The sequence below is a fragment of the Serinus canaria genome, chromosome Z (assembly GCF_022539315.1).
Source record: "Serinus canaria isolate serCan28SL12 chromosome Z, serCan2020, whole genome shotgun sequence".
NCBI lineage: Eukaryota > Metazoa > Chordata > Aves > Passeriformes > Fringillidae > Serinus > Serinus canaria.
In genome coordinates this window covers 14,808,695-14,825,903 of record NC_066343.1, presented here as the reverse complement: position 1 = coordinate 14,825,903, position 17,209 = coordinate 14,808,695, and the positions used below count along the sequence as shown (strand labels likewise).

At 37.9% G+C, this 17,209-nt stretch overlaps 1 protein-coding gene across 1 annotated transcript in view; it reads right to left on the bottom strand.

The window, feature by feature from the left end:
- MCC (MCC regulator of WNT signaling pathway) overlaps positions 1–17,209 on the bottom strand; it is a 180,648-nt gene that overhangs the window by 156,192 nt on the left and 7,247 nt on the right. The window contains 1 exon segment of the mRNA XM_030237101.2: positions 9,636–9,883. Within this exon segment, the coding sequence (XP_030092961.2) occupies positions 9,636–9,883 (248 nt within the window).

Sequence of the window (17,209 nt, the reverse complement as noted above, 5' to 3'; positions counted from 1 at the left end):
AGTCAAGTCAGAGCCTTGAGGAGTAGGTCTAGCTATAAAAAATGCAGGCTGTTCAGGAAACCAAGAAGAACAAGAGTAAATCTTTGGACATTTAGACAATTCAAGTTGCCCAAGCTGATGCAAACATAACAAAATCCATATTAACTTTAAAGAAAATTTAGGAACTACATAGGCTCCAATTGCGTAAGCAACATACCAAGTACAGTAAATAAAAATGACTGAAAAGAAGCTATGTTCTCATAGAGGCATCAACTTTATACTAATCCAGCCTGATTAGGAAAGTGAAAATAATAGTTGCATTTAGAGCTTATCACAATTATTTTCACGGTTTTCTACAAAACACTTCCATACAGGGATCAAAGGCCAAAGGTTCTGGCTTCAGCTGACAGCCTGACAACTAAGGTAACTGTTTCCTATTTAACCGGAATCACTCTTTAAAAGTTATTTATTATTTTACATCAGATGATAAAACAATATGAATGACACCTATGAATGGCACAGCAGCAGAGTGATGATGATAATAACTGATCCTCACATGCACAACTGGGCAAGAGATTTTATTAAATACAGAAAGCTATCTGTACATCCATCACAAGTTCTAGGAGAATTCGGGGGGGAAGGAATGTATTCTCAACTCTGCATTCAGTCCCAGAGACACTTCACATTGGAATCTTTTGCAATACTTGTCCAGTTACAGAGAAGGAAATAACTGATGTGGGCAAAGCAGTTATGGGAATTGGGGAATCTCAAGGTAAGGGTTTGTGGGATCACTGTCTAAATTTTTTCCTCCCACCATACTTTTTTCTGGTTTGATGAGCACTGCACACAACATACAATGTTAGGCTGTTTTATTTCAGTCCTTTTCTCATTAGTCTTGGGAGTGAGGATAACAAGCTCCAAGGGAAGGAAACCACAGCTACACCCTGCACTGACTAACTAACACAACTTGCTCATGGGAGAAATGTCTTTTATGAAATTAAGCCTAAGAGGAAAATTGAACCACACTGATAATTTCTGCTTTAAAAGACTGCTGTCAGCTCACATGTCATCATCCTTTTGTCCCTGAACTACAAGTTCACACATTTGCACTTTCTACTGGTATACTTTGCAAAATCATCACAAAACCTCAACTGTATTTCAGGTTCAGTGAAGCACCCCCACCACTGGTACATTCAAAATTTGAGAATTCTCCAATTTTGTGCTGCCTGCCCAACTCACCACAGGGTATCATTATAGCATAAAATTCAGAAACACTTAAATGCACATTAAAGAAATTGGAACAGTCTGCAACATAACCAGCACTCTTACTTACCAGAGTTAATACTATCTCTTTTTTTTGGGCTTTTGGATTTTAATTTTTTACATTCCATGACATATTTTTCTAAGCAGATTTGTATCACTTAAACTACGTCAAGTCTTAAAAAAAAAAAAAAAATCAAACAGCTACATGAAAATTAGGATAGATAAGTGAACAAGCTTACCAAGAGCAAAACCATAAAGCAGGCAAGATAATTCATAAAGCCTTGAGAAAGTAAAACACAGAGACATATCTAGTTTAAGATGAAGTTTCTCTCATAATTTTCCAGTCACTCAACACATCTTTTGGATGAAGAAGCTGAGTTTGTTAAATTAGTAGTCCAAACCATACATATTAATAAATGTTTGTGGAATTTCTATTAATTTGCCTTCTTCAAATTTATTTCAGTTACTGGAGAAATGCATCTATGTAAACTATCATGGTTTCAGTACTTTCCAGCAGACTGGCATTGGCCATATAGGAAATAGTTACATAGAAAACAAATAAAAGCACACTATCCATAACACCTTCATACACCTGTCTTTGACTCTGAGATTATTCAAGACTATCCCTGAGACCAGGTAACATTTTCTCTATTCAGACATAAGAAACAGAGGATGGGGATGACTTCTCAACAAGGGAATGACTTCTAGAAACCAAGGTCTTCTAATACCCAGTATTGTTTAAGCACCTTAACTAAATTTTGTCAGAACTCTGCTGGTTAGCAACTGCATTGTATTCAGGAACTCAATCTAGAATTCAATTTGAAGTTTCTATTAAGGCAGAAAATAATCTTTTTTTCCCCTGAAAATGAATGATCTCTAGTAAAGAGGGGAGTATACAGTATAAAGGAAAAAAAGTACAAAAAACCTGAAGTCATACAGAAGCTAGAGGAAGTTCCAACATACCCTTCAGGTACAGTATTTGTACCATATGCACTGCACTTATAAAAAAAGTTGACTTTCTTTACATGGAAATTTATAGGTGAATAAACAGCTTCCTCCCTGATTACCTTCCACTCAAGACAACCTCATTTTAGATCTGACTTGAATAAACATGCATCCAAGTAAACAAATCCAGATTTTGTTGTCTGTCAGTTTCATTTTGCTCCTGTTTCATGAACCTTAGTATGTCAGAGCCACATTAGAAGCAGGCAGGTGAAGATCACATCACAGAAGTCAGGAGAGATAAAGCAGAAATTTGCTGAGAGGCAGCCCTTGATTTACAAAAGCTGGAGTGTAGGATGTGTGACAGTGCTCATCTTGTGCCAAATGAAGCATGCCTTCTATGAAAACCCTAGCAGCCTTTCAGTTTCTCAAGCTGATCGCAGTTTGCATGGAAAGCATAAACTGGGACAAAACTGAGGAAGTGATGCTGTAATCCAGCTCAAAACCATATGGCAAACACAAACCACAGCTCCATGTGTTACCACTGGAGCTGACCAGGAGACACAGACAGCAGTGCCCTGAAACAAGCCTGACCTGTGGTGCTCTGGGCCAGCCCTTCTTTCGACTCTGGGCAGCAGCAGCTCTCAGGAACAGCAGCCTTCTGTTTCCCCCAGTTCTACCTACTCAGCTGCCTGTCCTTCCCCTTTCCTCTCAAAATGTTGAGGTGTTTGGTAATTTCAAGGGCATTAGGTGTCAAAGTGTCAAATACACTGAATTCCTGTAAGTTTTATGGAAGGCATAGAGGTGACTGACTCTATTAGTGCTTCTAGTGAGGAAGGAAACACAGCACAATGCAATGCTCAACCTTGACTAGATACATGTGGGGAGGGAGTGGGGTGGGAAGAGAGGAAAAACCCCTGAAAATACATGTAAGGAAGGAAACATGCAAGAGAGTTTGTTCCTCATACAATGGAAGGGCAAGATGTGCTACTACTCGTGGCAGGCCATGGTGAGCACTAAATACTTGCACGTGTTCAGAGGCTCAGTCCTGCAAGACAGGGTTAGAGGGAGGGAAGCCATGTTTGTATGAGCAAGTGCAACTATCTCTAATCTGAAGACCCTGAGCTGAAATTTAATATGCAAGCATTGTTACATGATCACTCAGATCCTACAATCTTCTCTAATTATTTTCCTCTCACCATGCTAAGGGACAGAATTACCATTTAACAATAATGTCTGGTCAAATACAGATTGGCCGTTCTTACATTTCACAAATATTCAAACCAGAAGAAAGCTTCAACCAAGTCTGTTTTTCTATCAGACACCAGAGATCCCTGCAGGGATCACTTCTATCCTGTATACATTCACTGATGTTTAATGCATACTATATATTATGATTTTAGTAAGATTCATCAGCTATCAATTATAAACCTCCTGAAATTCAGGTTCATTTGTAAGGATGCTCACGGAACTTAAATTCTCTGTTTATTAAAGAAAAGAAAAGTTACCTATATTCTGCTGCTCTGCACAAAGATAGCGGTATCAAAAGATTATTTAAACGTAATAAACTAAACCACTTACAGTTAACAGGAGTTTGTCTGTAATTAAATTTGGCCTAGCAGAAATTCAAAGCTTTTCTAGTTAAACATTTCTAAGGGTGAAACTTTGCTCATAAATTTCAAGAATATCTGCAGCATGCCTTTGAATCCATATGAGCTCTGTAGTTCTTAATTAAATACAGCATAAATAAATGTAATCACTGCATCAGTTTCTCAAGAGCAATTTATTTGCAGTAGATCAAACATGGAATTAATGTAAAACAAAAATAATGATTTTTCAGCCCCACTGGTCTGCCTCTCCTATTTACCCATAAGCTTAATTTAAGGCTGAATTCCTACCATTCCTTTGATTATTTCTCATGCTTGATCCACTATGCAAATAAATTATCATAGCAGATTTTCAGGAGACTTATTTTCAGTAAAGAAAGGGGAATTGGCTATGAATTAATTACTAAGTACTAACCTACAGCAAAAAATTGGTAAAGGACTCTTGTATTTGTGACTGTTTATCTAGAATATGAAATCAGATCAATAATATATGCAGTTAAAGGAAACCAAGAATGTACTAATAAATAGTGCCATTTCTTGTCCATCCACCAAGTCAATTGGTGCTAGAAATCGGCAATTTGTTATCAAGGAGAAAAAATGGCAATTTGCTCCTCGTAAAGAGCTAGACAAATCTATACAAATGCATAGTATAAATAATTCTAATGCTAGCTTTTATAAAAGACATACAAAGCTATACAACACTGAAAAGCTAACAGAAGCCACAATTGTTCAGCAACTCCCTGCTTTAAATATTAGAGATTTAGTTCTGCTGCAATAAAGTTTTTGTGTGCCAAGCAATCCACCTCCATCACTCACTACATCATTCACACAGATTTACTGTACCTATCATAGCCTTCACTCTCCATAGCTGGACAGATCAATCCACAGATTTGATCAGTAACTGACATCCTTCCTGCATTTCCTACTGAAACTACATAATAAAGAGGTCACATTTGGTGACTGCAAGACTCCAGCAACACTTTCAAAAGTTATTTTATTAATTCCTTAAAATTCTATTTTAAAATGCAAGAATGTTACCAGGGTTTACATTCCATTTCACTTATAGAAAAATAAGTGGATATTACTTGCAAATTATTGTTAAAGCCCCTGCTGACATTAATAGTGTAGGATAAAAATGGCAACACATTACAACAATTTTGAATTGCTGATTAATAAACATCAAAAAGCCTAATCCTAGTAACTTTGAAAACTTCCTTTTTTGTGCACTTGAATAAAACATGAAACTTTTAAATCTATACACTCATTTGCTTATCAGGATGGTAGATACAGATGCAGGCTTGGCTTACTGAGGACATACACAAGTGAGTATTAATAAATCTGAGTCCTACACTTTGATTAAAAGAGTCAAGCAATTTCCTCACTTCTGCATTCCACCTGGAAATACAGGCGTGAAAATTGTTGGGCAAAATTGGGCCAAATTATTTTAATAACCTTATCAATGACAAAACAGATGGATGAGATGAAGTTCAATAGTAGATTAGATGCAATTACTTCTTGCAACTTTTTTTCAAAGTTATTTTCTTCATAATGAAAAGCAAAACTTATAGGCAGCAAAGGTTTTATTTCTTTTCTTAGGAATTTGGAAGAGTTCCAAGAAAAGGCTGCCTGACTAGTAATCTCTGCACAATTACACGCAAACTTGCAGTGTAAAAACATTCATGCCAGAGGCTGGATTCCTTTGTTTCAGATCATCGGGACACCTGCTACTCAATCCCAGTCAAATGAGTTTTGAAATGCTGTCATTTATGTGCCCCACATCAATATATGATATCAGCTTTAAATATCAGCAGCAGCTCATACCCTATGTAGAAATTAGTCTTGAAAAGAACACCTGTATACTATCTTTGAAAATAAAGTTCAATTAAAAGTGTTTTGACCAGAAAAAAAAATGGTAACACAAAAAAAGAACACCCAACAAGCTCCTGTTTGAATTTGTACATGATGTCTCTTTATCTCAAGCAATGCTTAGAAAGCAACAGCAAAGATTCAATAACAACATAATCAATTCTTTGATCCCTCTTGAGTATATAAATGAGCCCTCAAAGAAATGAAAGGCACAGAAACATCAGGAAGGCACAAAAAGGCACAGGTCATAACTAAAGCTTGACTGCAAGTGTAATTCCTCAGCTGTCATTATGTTCATACCACAGGCTGGGCTTATATATTATAGAAATGTATTGCAGCACTGTTTCCTTGACTCTTTGAAAAGAAAGCTATGTAGAACATGTTGAACAGTGCTGCCACAATGGTCTTTATTTACAACCAAATAAAAAACAGTTGCATCCTAAATGGTCATCTTTAGTATTTCCTCCCATCCTTTTTTTTTTTTTTGGCGGGGTGGTGGGGGGAGCATCTCTGTATGTTTTCTAAGAATACTTGCAAGGGTCAAGGCAGGACAAGGATAAATACAGTAGTTTCCCCATTAGCACTAGAAGAACAGTGCAGTAAGATAGTCACACTTCATCAGAAGAGAAAAATATATCAAGGCAGGAAACTCAAACATCTTCTGATCTTAACTTTTGGGGAAAAAAGATGAAAAGAAAAATGGGTTCACTCACCAACTTCAAAAATCAATTAAATTACTCTTGTAAAACTAAGAGCAGCTGGGGAATTGGGAGAAAAAGTAGTTGGGATTGAATTCTATACACGAATACATTTGAAAGTTCATTTATGAATACTTTTTGGCAGCAATTAGTTATGGGGTTTGGCTGTCTGTCTCTGCTCCCACACACGCTTAGGATGGTTCTTTGCACGCTGGGCCTCAAAAGATGGGTCTGGACTCCAGGGTTTTCGGTCTTCAGAATTGTTTATTGTTTCTTATCTACAAAGTCCCTTCTCTGCCTGACCGGGATCTGACCAGAACAGCAGCCAAAGGCACTCTGACCTGCCCCCAAGGCAGGCACATCTTTTATATCAGAAACTACGTATGTCATATTTATTTTTATCCCCAATACCTATCACCCTCGTCACCAGGTACACCCTCACCCCAGACCAATCCACAAGTGCCAACACCACCACAGAAGATGGATGACAAGAAGAAGAAAGAAGAGTCTTGTGACATGCCCTGATTCCTCCATCCTGTCTCCATAACCCCCCTGTACCAAAACCCCAAAATCTGTAATTTACCCTATAATTATGTCTTCCTTTCACCATTCACACCTGAGTGATTCTCACAGGTTTCATCTCCTCATACACAGGTGGCACATCCCTAGATGGATCAAAATCAAGCCACCAAGTGCTTCTGGCAACATTCCAAGACTCCCAAGCCCCCCCAAGCATTCTCTCGGTAGCCCTGGACATCAGGAGTGATGTGCTGAGTTCCCACAATTAGTAAGATTCTTTGTGGGATAAATTTTGAGAGTATTATGTCTCCTATTATGTTGGCCTTTCTCTTATCAAGTTTAGGAGCTGTCTTTCACCCCTGATTATTACAAATCATAATTACTTGGCTGGTTTGTCCAAGAAAGAAGATTTTAAACCCCAGAAATCTGGTCAGCAAACAGGGAAACTTTGTATAGTCATCTGAGGGCAGAACAACAACTCTGTTTTGCAGGAAAATACAACTGTGTCAGCACCAAAAAAGCAGGCAACCTAAGATAATTGTATGAGCAGAGGGAACACACAACATCCTTAGAGCAAAAAAAACGCACAATCTTGGCTTTGAAATATTGTCTGACAGCTCTAGAAAGAGATTCACAAGCTGGAAATCAATTGAGCACAAGGCTTACAAAAATTTCAATACAGAAAATGTTGGGAGAAATGGGCATAGAAACTACAGAGTTTTGCAATCCAATAATATACATGAAAAAAGTATAAACAGAAGAAATGCTAACAACAAACTACCTCTATAACAAAATATGACTATGAAGCTATAAAATATGAGATGGAAGATAAACAGAGCTATGAAACAGATTTGCTATTCTGAGAATCCAAAATGAAAAGCCAAGGAGCATGAGACGATAGGATGATAAGGGAGTAGTATAGTTCATCTAAAAAGCAAAAAGATAAGGAGTTCACCAAGGATACAAAGTAAACAAGGAAAATTTGAATTTCTGAGATGGCTAGCTAAAAAAATGTGCAAAGTGATGATAAGACAGAACATGCTAATCCCATATCTACAAAGCTAATAAATAAGTAAATGAATAGATAGACCAAACCACCAAAATCAACATATGCCCAGTTTTACTTTCTAGGAAGCTGGCTACTGACAAGATAAAAACAGGTGTGACTGATCAGTAAAGCCCTACTATGGGAGCAGGAGTAGGGAAGGGCCAGGGTGATGTGGCCATGAAGCTCATGGAAGGATGTGGGCTGGGACTGATCACAGCTGCTGCAAAAAAGCGGGCTTGATCTCAACACCAAGAGGACCTGAGGGTGCGTTTTGCTTCAAATAAACAAAAAACAGCTGAGAGAATCAGCTGGTGCTGTATTTCTCCCTGAGTTCAGTAAGAGTGTGAATGTCTCCCTGAGTTAGCCAAGCTATCGTGGAGTACTTGTATACACAGCTCAGCCTCACTGGTATTGTGATTGAGCTGTGCCCTGCAATTGCTCTCCTCTGTTACGTGTGACTTGTGCCTGTATTGCTTTCAGTATGTTCTGCATCCATGCTGCTAAACAGAAATCCCATGTACCATCAACTACCTTCATATAAATAAATAAATCTCATGTTAAACATTATACCAGACAACAAGTCAAGAACATGACCTTGACATAACCCTGACCTAACATGAGAAGCTGGAATAACACAACTCTCCAGAAGATGTATGAAGCACATCTGACAATAAAAAAATATTGTCAAATTAATTTAAGACACTTCAAAGAAAAATTATTGAGAAGACTAATTTCCAGTTTAAAAGTGTTTTAAAACATGTATGCTCACATAGCCCAAAGAAAAAGCTGAGGAGACATAGCTCCAACTAAACACCATCAGAAGTTGATGTCATTTTTGTGAAGAATGGATGCAGGTCAGTTCCATGGTCATCAGCCAGCAGTTGTTCATAGCCAGCATGCACCTGATGTAGGGAGCTGGGAAATGGACAGCATCATCAGCTTTTTCCTCAAAAAAACACAGCATTTTTGACCCCAGAATCTGTGTCCTTTAGTCTCTTCCATTTTTTACACTGTGAAAGGAAGCATTCTGCAGGCATTAACATTTCTGACCTAATGCTGACTGGTCACAGTGCTATCAAGGACTGGGCTCAATGACACTGATAATCCCTTCCTACAGCCTGTTTTCCTGTGGATGGAAAAGCACTTTTTTTTTTGTTTGTTGGTTTGAGGTTTTTTTTTGGGGGGTGGGGTTTGTTTTTGTTGGTTTCTTTTGGTTTGGTTGGTTCTGGTTTTTGATTTTGTTTGTTTTTCAACCAGATGGAGAAGTATTTTTCTATTCTCTAAATTGTAGAGTTCTTCCAGCATTCAGATCTCCCACTAAGTGGAAAGATTTTTAAAGCATCCATGAAACACTAATCCCTACACTGTATTATGATTGGAACCAAGATTAAGTCTTCCCTCATTTTCCAGTTTTACCTACATACCTACCTGAGCTTTACAGAGAACAGAGAACTCCCTGGATCTTCAGTTACCAGCCCTTACCCTTCCAAGGAAATCTGTGCAATTCTCTTAAGCAATTTGCATTTTTAAAGGGGATGCTCTGCACACATTCTAGTTTACATTCTGATGACAAGTCTGCATCCAATACAACAGCACTCTACTATATGTTGAAATTATGCAAAGGCAGATAATGCCAGTGAAATCAGTAACAAACACCCCACAGTTTACCTTTTGTTAAATTACACCCACAGGACATTTAAAAATCATACCTACCTAAACTGTTATTGCTGCTAGTTGGCCAGGAAGCTACTCTATCCCTTAACTTTTTCTTTTTACAAGAGTCATCCGATTTCACAGAAAGCTCCACTTCCTCCTTCTTGATTTCCTGTACCAGTTCCATGCGGCACTGACTAAAATCCTGGAAGGAAATTTTTCCATTTTCATCTGCTCCCAGCTGGTGCATGATCTCTGCAACAGACGCCTCCATATTCAGCTGGCGGCACACCATCAGCAAGTCATTCCTAAAGATATTTTTAGAGGGAAAATGGGGGATGGAGGAAGATTGGAAAAGTGGGAATAGAGAAAACAAAAAAACAACAACTTAGTTTTGAAGAAAAGGAATACTAGCCCTGTCTAATCTGGATACACATAAATGCACAGGCATTTAAAACCAATAAGCCAACTACTGATGGAAATGAAATCTCGAAACAATTTCTCCAGCATCTGGAAGATGCATATTTATCAAATGACAAATAATCACATTCTAAATAATAAAATGTGGGCAAACCAATTCAACCAGATCTGAAGCAACAGCTGCTCTATGCTACCAAATCTTCGGGGTGTCCATTCTCTCCGATTAGAGAGAATGGACACTACTACTTTAATTACCACTACTTTGCTACTCTCACATTTCACTGCTTCTTTTCTGCCATCCTTTTCTTAAACACTTTTTGGACTGGATTGCACAGCACTACTATACCAATTTATATCACAAATAGCATGATTGTGTTTCTATGTTATGGCTTTTTTAAAGCAGCATAAATGCATATACCTTATTTGTGTGTTGAACAAAATCTTTCAGTAGAAGGAAGGCAAAGGAAATGTGTACTATTACTATTATGTGAATTATTAGCAGATTTAATAGTATTATTATTATTTCATTTCTAGTATCAGGGTTTCATACAGAAGGTTTCTGTGAAAACATGATACATTGAAATACTCAAAGTTCTCACATGAAGAGCTTCAATTAAGTAATTTATTACGAGAATCAAGCCCATTCTATTCTACAGAAAGAAGTTGTACATTGGGTGGAGGTCTGTAAGTCTCTTCTATGCAAAAATTCCAGAGCTGCAGAAACAGAATACATGTCAGAGATGTTTACAATAAAATTGGATAATATTGATCATAGTAACAATATTAATAATAATGATGATGAGAATGATGATAAAGACAATAATAATGATAATAGTAATAATAATAATAATGATAACATGACCATGTAGTTTAAAAACAAATAAAACGCCAACAAAAAATACAGAAAGCAACCAAATCTCTACTTATGACAAGAAATAACTTTATTACAGAAGAATTAATCACATAGGCCAAACATAAGCAATTATTACTTGCAGTTCAGTTTTTGCTCAGAGTTTTGCTCTTAGATTTTAATCTGATCAATTAATAAATAATCTCTATGGATCTGTTTCTTGTTTTTAAAAATTAAACCGACACAAATACAATCTCACAAGGATGTTGCAAAGAAAAATAAGGATGAGAGCACATTCAAATTTTTATCTGGGGAATGACAGATACAATTCATCTATGTCTGTTCTCTTGGAACAGATCAGACATAGCCTCAGATTGAGGGACTCTGCAGAGGTGTGCTAATTTTGAAGTAAGTACCAGGAGAAGCAGTACAGGGTGATTTTGCCATGGGATTCCAGGACATAGGTCCGCTGCCCTGGCTCCAGAATTAATCTCGTGTACTGGGGTAGGAGGAGGCTGTGGCACTGGCAGCACATCTTACATGGCCCTGCTCATGACAACTGTAAAGCTTCTATTTCAGTACAGCCCACAGGGACATGTCCAAACCCAGTTCTGGTTCCCCACAACCTAAAGGCGTTACACAAATGCAAACTGATTTATAAAGGAAATCTCTCAAAGATTGTTCCACTACATAACACCCAGGAGAAAACATGTATTTTCTTAAAACTATTTAAAACTTCAGCTAGTAAAAAGGTACCATCATTTTGCCAGGAAGCATTTAATCTTTGCTAATACAACTTGCAGACTAGGTGCAGAAACACCTTTGAAGAGGGAAGCCAAAATTATAAATGCAGCCAAGCTCCCTAGAGGCAAATAGAGTAAATAAACAAACAGTGTAGGAAAACCTGTTCCATGCAGTGGTGTCATGAGTCATTTCTAGACCAATACTGTAGATAAACAATAATCTATTTGAAACATTAATTTTGAAACGACTGATGTAAAAAGGACTGATGACCAGAGCACTCAGAGGTAATAAGAAGTTGCTGATCTAAAAGATGTACTAAAATTACTCCAAATCACTTCTCTTCTTGGTAGGAGGCTGTCTAGTTTAGGTCCGTGGTGCAGCCACCAATCTCCAGAGCATCCTGGACCCACTGCTCCATTTGCTCTGATTTTCACAGCAAGTCAAGCCCTTGCTACTTACACCACAGAATCACATCACCTCTGCAGCTTTGACTTTTCTGTGAGCAACTACAGGCAAATAGTCCTGGCAGTAATCCCAGAACTCTGCTCGTCTGCAGTCAGAAAAGCTCACAGAATGACACCTTCTGTTCTGAATAAAATTCTAACAGAGTTTTAGATGGGTAAAGAAATTATAAGGTAAGAGGCTCCAAGCATCACGAGGCAGGCTGCATCAAAATGCTTATTTCTTAATCTGGATGAACAGAAGTAAAGCACAATAAATCCACCCTCATCTGAAATGCCAAGAAAGCAGAAAACCACAGTGAGTGTGTATCACAGAAGCCCTCTATGACACTGTAATCTTTGACAAAAAAAACATCTTGAGGTTAGCACCCAACTACAGAGAGCACTTTGGAAGGTTACCAGACTAAAAGACAATGTTCACTGCTGTCTGAAAAACACTAATAAGAACAATGTCCTCACCTACAGGGCGTGTTGGATGGAGAATTTATGTAATTTTGTGGTCCACCCAAGGCCTGACACATGTCTTGACTTTCCAGAAGGGAAGAAAACTGTTCAAGAAATTCACTAGCAGATGGAAATAGGTAGCAGGTAGACTAGGAAAGAGGACAAAGACCCACAGCAGTTCTTATCTAGTATATTTTCTTGAAGAAATAATTTCCAGAACCAGCAACAACCACAAAAAAGAAATTTCTGTTGTCTAATGAATTTAGCCTCAGAAACAGAGTTCATTACCTTTGTCATTATCTAAACAATTATATCTCCACAGATATAATTGTTTAGATAAAAAATAACCTCCTAAATTATTTCTATATTTTCATATAGAAATAATTTAGGAGGTTATTTTTTGCTCTCAAATTTCCTCAATTATTACCAGTTTTGATGGTTTAACAATACAGAAGCTATTACTTTATCAGGCACAGATCATCCTAAGACTAAATCAGCATTTCCATATTATTTTTTAAAGGAAGTGGTAGGGCAGACTGAAGTTACAGCTTCTGAAGGAATAATGAAGAGAGCTTCAGAATTGCTGCAATTTTCTACCTGCTGCAAACTGGATGTCCTTACAAAAGGGCAGAGGATGAAGAAACACAAGTTTCCCGCAACAATACATCTGCCTGAAAATTATTCTTAGGAAAAAAGGCCTGAAGTTCCCACCTCAGCTTAATTGACTGCATTCATGACCATCACTGCTATTCATACTTGAAACAACTGATAAATTGATGTGTAAACAATTTTTACATGTATATTTGGAATACTACTTGCATCGATAAACAAAACGCATTTTGTTTCAGGAGTATTTTCTTTGGGTTTACCTCCTAGCGCAGTAGCTCCTATGTAGCAGTTAGTATTAATCAACCCTTTTTAAAATGAAAGTATAAGATACACAGTAACACTCATTGTGTTCACTTTTAATGTAAAGTTCCATTTCCTTATCGCTGTCCCAATGCTCTCTATTTTCTGTGTATCAAATGCGCTGTCAGCACTGGGCAATAGTTGTAAATGAGCCATTTCAGTGAAGCTGATGTGTTTGGCAAGGCATGAATAACGTGAGGCAGGATGGGATGGAGAACAGGCACATCAGCTGGACATGCTTGGTAAAATGCTGAGCAGTAATACTGCTAATACTGGGATCTGAAACTCACACTGAAGCTTCAGTTTTAACATTGTGATCAGGAAGAAAATTCATGCAGATGGATTTTTTCATGCTACATGAAAACTTTTCCTAAGAGCATTGACTGACATTTCATAGTTTTATAGGACTTTTTTCCCATATTTGTGCCCATTTATGAAGGAATTAAAGCAAAGTGTAAACATAAAGTTGAAAGAAATGGGGGTGGGGGGGGAAGGTCACTAGACCAGACTGCAATCCCACAAGGGGATACTTACTCTGTAACCACTGACTTCTGAATAATGGAAGTTTACATGGCACTATACGGGATCTTACACATTTGCCTGATTACAAGCACAAGCGACAAATTGTATAACTCAGCAGACAAACTCCTAAACAGAGGAAAACAGGCAAGTAAGACCTTACAGTGCAGAAAATATACCTCAATATAGACTCAAAAAAGTATCATCACTCATGGAAAGGTGTATAAGCTGCTTTTTAAGAATGCCACAACCTCCACGTGCACTCTGTCCTAGCACTTCACTGTTCTCTTCTGCAAGTCTCCTTATTTCAGTCTTTCCAGATACAATTCGGATTGCTCCTTCAGAAAGGAAGTTAGGACACTGTTTTCTGCCATTACAGAGGGTAAGAAAAACTGTCTTTACCTATTTAAAGTCTGTAATCAGATGTTCCACCTTCTTATCTTCAATCATCATAAACTGCTCTTGTCTTTCTCTAAATGGTCCAACAACTGAAGGGATGACAGCACACAGAACTGGACACCACCTTAAGGCATACACTGAAAAGAGACTAGAAGGTGAAAGCAGAAGTCCTGTTCTGCAACAGAACAATTCTGACAGTTCAACTTGAGAACCACTATAAATCTCATGAAATTTTTCATCTAGCACACATCCTGTATGTATACCATCAAATGTACTAATGTCTGCTTATCCCTACTTTATGTCACTTGACCTTTTTTCAAGCAGTAGCTTCATCTGTCAGCACCAATTGTGACTCTTACACCACAGCAAGTCTCCAATTTCCCTTAGCTTGATGTCATCTCAGATTTAAGAAAGTTTACCCATTATCATGTCATCCAGATCATTAATCCTTAATAATGCCATGGTCCAGGCCATCCTTCTGATTTCAACTTGATACAGTATTTTGTTTGTCAGACAAAGCACAGGTGTCTAACGAGCTCCAAGTATAGCTCAGAAAAAAACAAACTGAACAAACTGAAGTCTCAGTCTAGTTCCTTGGCTTGCCAACAAATGTCATAAAACAACATCAAAAGCCTTAAAATAGACAAGACCAAGGGCATCTCTTGTTTCACTCCCACCACAAATGGCTGACAGTAGATCTAGATTAGATGAGTTCAACCTAACTTTTTCTTAACAAATCAGCAAGTTGTCTGTTGACTGAACACCACCTCAACACACTTTTAAAGAAAAGCAACATGTTTTATCTTTCCCCATTTTCTGTTCTTCTATCTTTTAGAAGAGCTCAGGAAAAAAGAATGGAAATAATTCTGAGGTTGTCTTTAGGATTATTATATCAAAATCTCCAAGTACAACTAATTAAAACAAATCCAAGCACTCTTCAACTTCTTTCTTCCTTCTCCGTCCAAGGTATTTGTTACCAATCCTATTTGCAGGAACAATCTCACTACATGCATTATTTTCAATGTAGAAAGCAAAACAAAACAAAAATCTCACACGTCTTAGCATCATCAGTTTACTGACTCCCTCTCTTGGGTACTCTTTCTCTATTTTTTCTGTCACTTTTTCAAAATTGCTTCTATATTGTGGAACAATTTTACACTTGAAATTCCCTGCTAGTTTCAATTTCTGCATATGCCAGTGCCTGTTCACAACTAACCTGCAGCTTGACCAGATCCACAACACTGAGCATCATCAGGAAAAAGATAAAGTTAACAATCAGCCAGCCCCAAAACCCTGTATGCTTTATTCATAAGTCAACCATCTGAGCTTCTGCTTCCCAGCTCTGTCCTGCCTTGGCTGCCTCTCACAATACTATTCCAAGCATGCAGCCTACACCACCGCTCCTTCCTCTGGAGAAGCAGGGGACAGTTCCCTCCCCACCTCAGCATGTCTGTGTATGTCTCTCCCCAACTTCACACTAGATATGGACAAGACAACCAGCCTGCAGTAGGTACCTCTCAGAGCAGAAACATATTTTACAGATGACACAACAAATACATACTACTCACTAGAAATAGCTTAAACTTTGTGCTCTGATCACCTACTCTCTAGTGATGGCACAAACTGCATCTCTCAGCCTGTGAGGACAGGGTGTCCCCTATTTGGGGAAGGGTCTCATCTCTGGAGACTGAACTGCTGCAGACAAACAAAGGTCCATCTGTCAAAGGAGAAGCAGAGTTTGTCAATACAATCTCTGCCATTCTACGATTTCTTTTGTGCTTCTTTTCTTTGGTTTCAAATATACTGCTAATACACAACGCAACCTCCAGACTCTGCCACGTGGTTAGCAACTATCAGGAGCACAGTTTTCATTCAGAGATGGTCTGGTCTCTGCTACCTGGCTTACCCTCAAAAATTACATAAAGGATTTAATCAAATAACCACTAATACTACATAAATATTGTTCTTTTCTATCAAATATAAAAAGTACTGCTGCAGAAAAACTTTTAGAAGAAATGAGACATTGAATGTGTTTATTACAATTTAGCATTATGGTGACATTAATTAACACAGGTCAATTCATGCAAAACTCACTGCACCAGTATGTATTCCACACATGTACTATTTATTCTAAAATATGCATGTGAACATTCACAGTAAAAACAGTGGATTTGAAAAACTATGTATCCACAGCATAACTTTTCCTTTAGATGCCATTTGAAGCCCATCCTTTGGACAACACTCAATTAGGCACAACACAAGCCTTGTTAATGCCTTTCATCTACCACATGAGATACCAGACTCGCAATAAAATCTCTCTTGTCCTTTTACACTTCTGAAAATGAATTCACTTCTAGTGAGATTTCTTAGCCCAGATCATTTGGAGTGAACACAACTAACCCCCAATCTTGTTTCTTATCCCCCTCCACTGTCTTGTGCCAACATTAAAAGTCACACAGCCAGATAAAGCTACAACTCTAAACTGGCCATGCTGCAAAGAAATATTTCTTACTGAACTAGTGTACAGTTAAGGCAATTCTTTGAACAAATTCTAGTGCAGACGGCGAGAAACTTCAGGACCATGCACAGCAGATCATCACCTGGCAGAACAGGCTGACTTAAAAAAATCATGAAACTCTCTGCTAGTTATTCACAATTCATTGTGTAAAGAGTGCAGGTGCACAGATTAGGGGTATATATTTGCAAGAAAGGCCAGGTGCCCAAGTATTTTGTGAGGTTCCTTACTCCCAATCAAAACATGTATGACCTGCTGCTTCAATCAATGTCAGGTAATCTCTAGCCTACACCAGTAGAGACAAAGAGAATTTTAAAATAATCTTAGAATCTGTCCACAACTACCAGCACGTGGCACCCTCAAACAATAAATA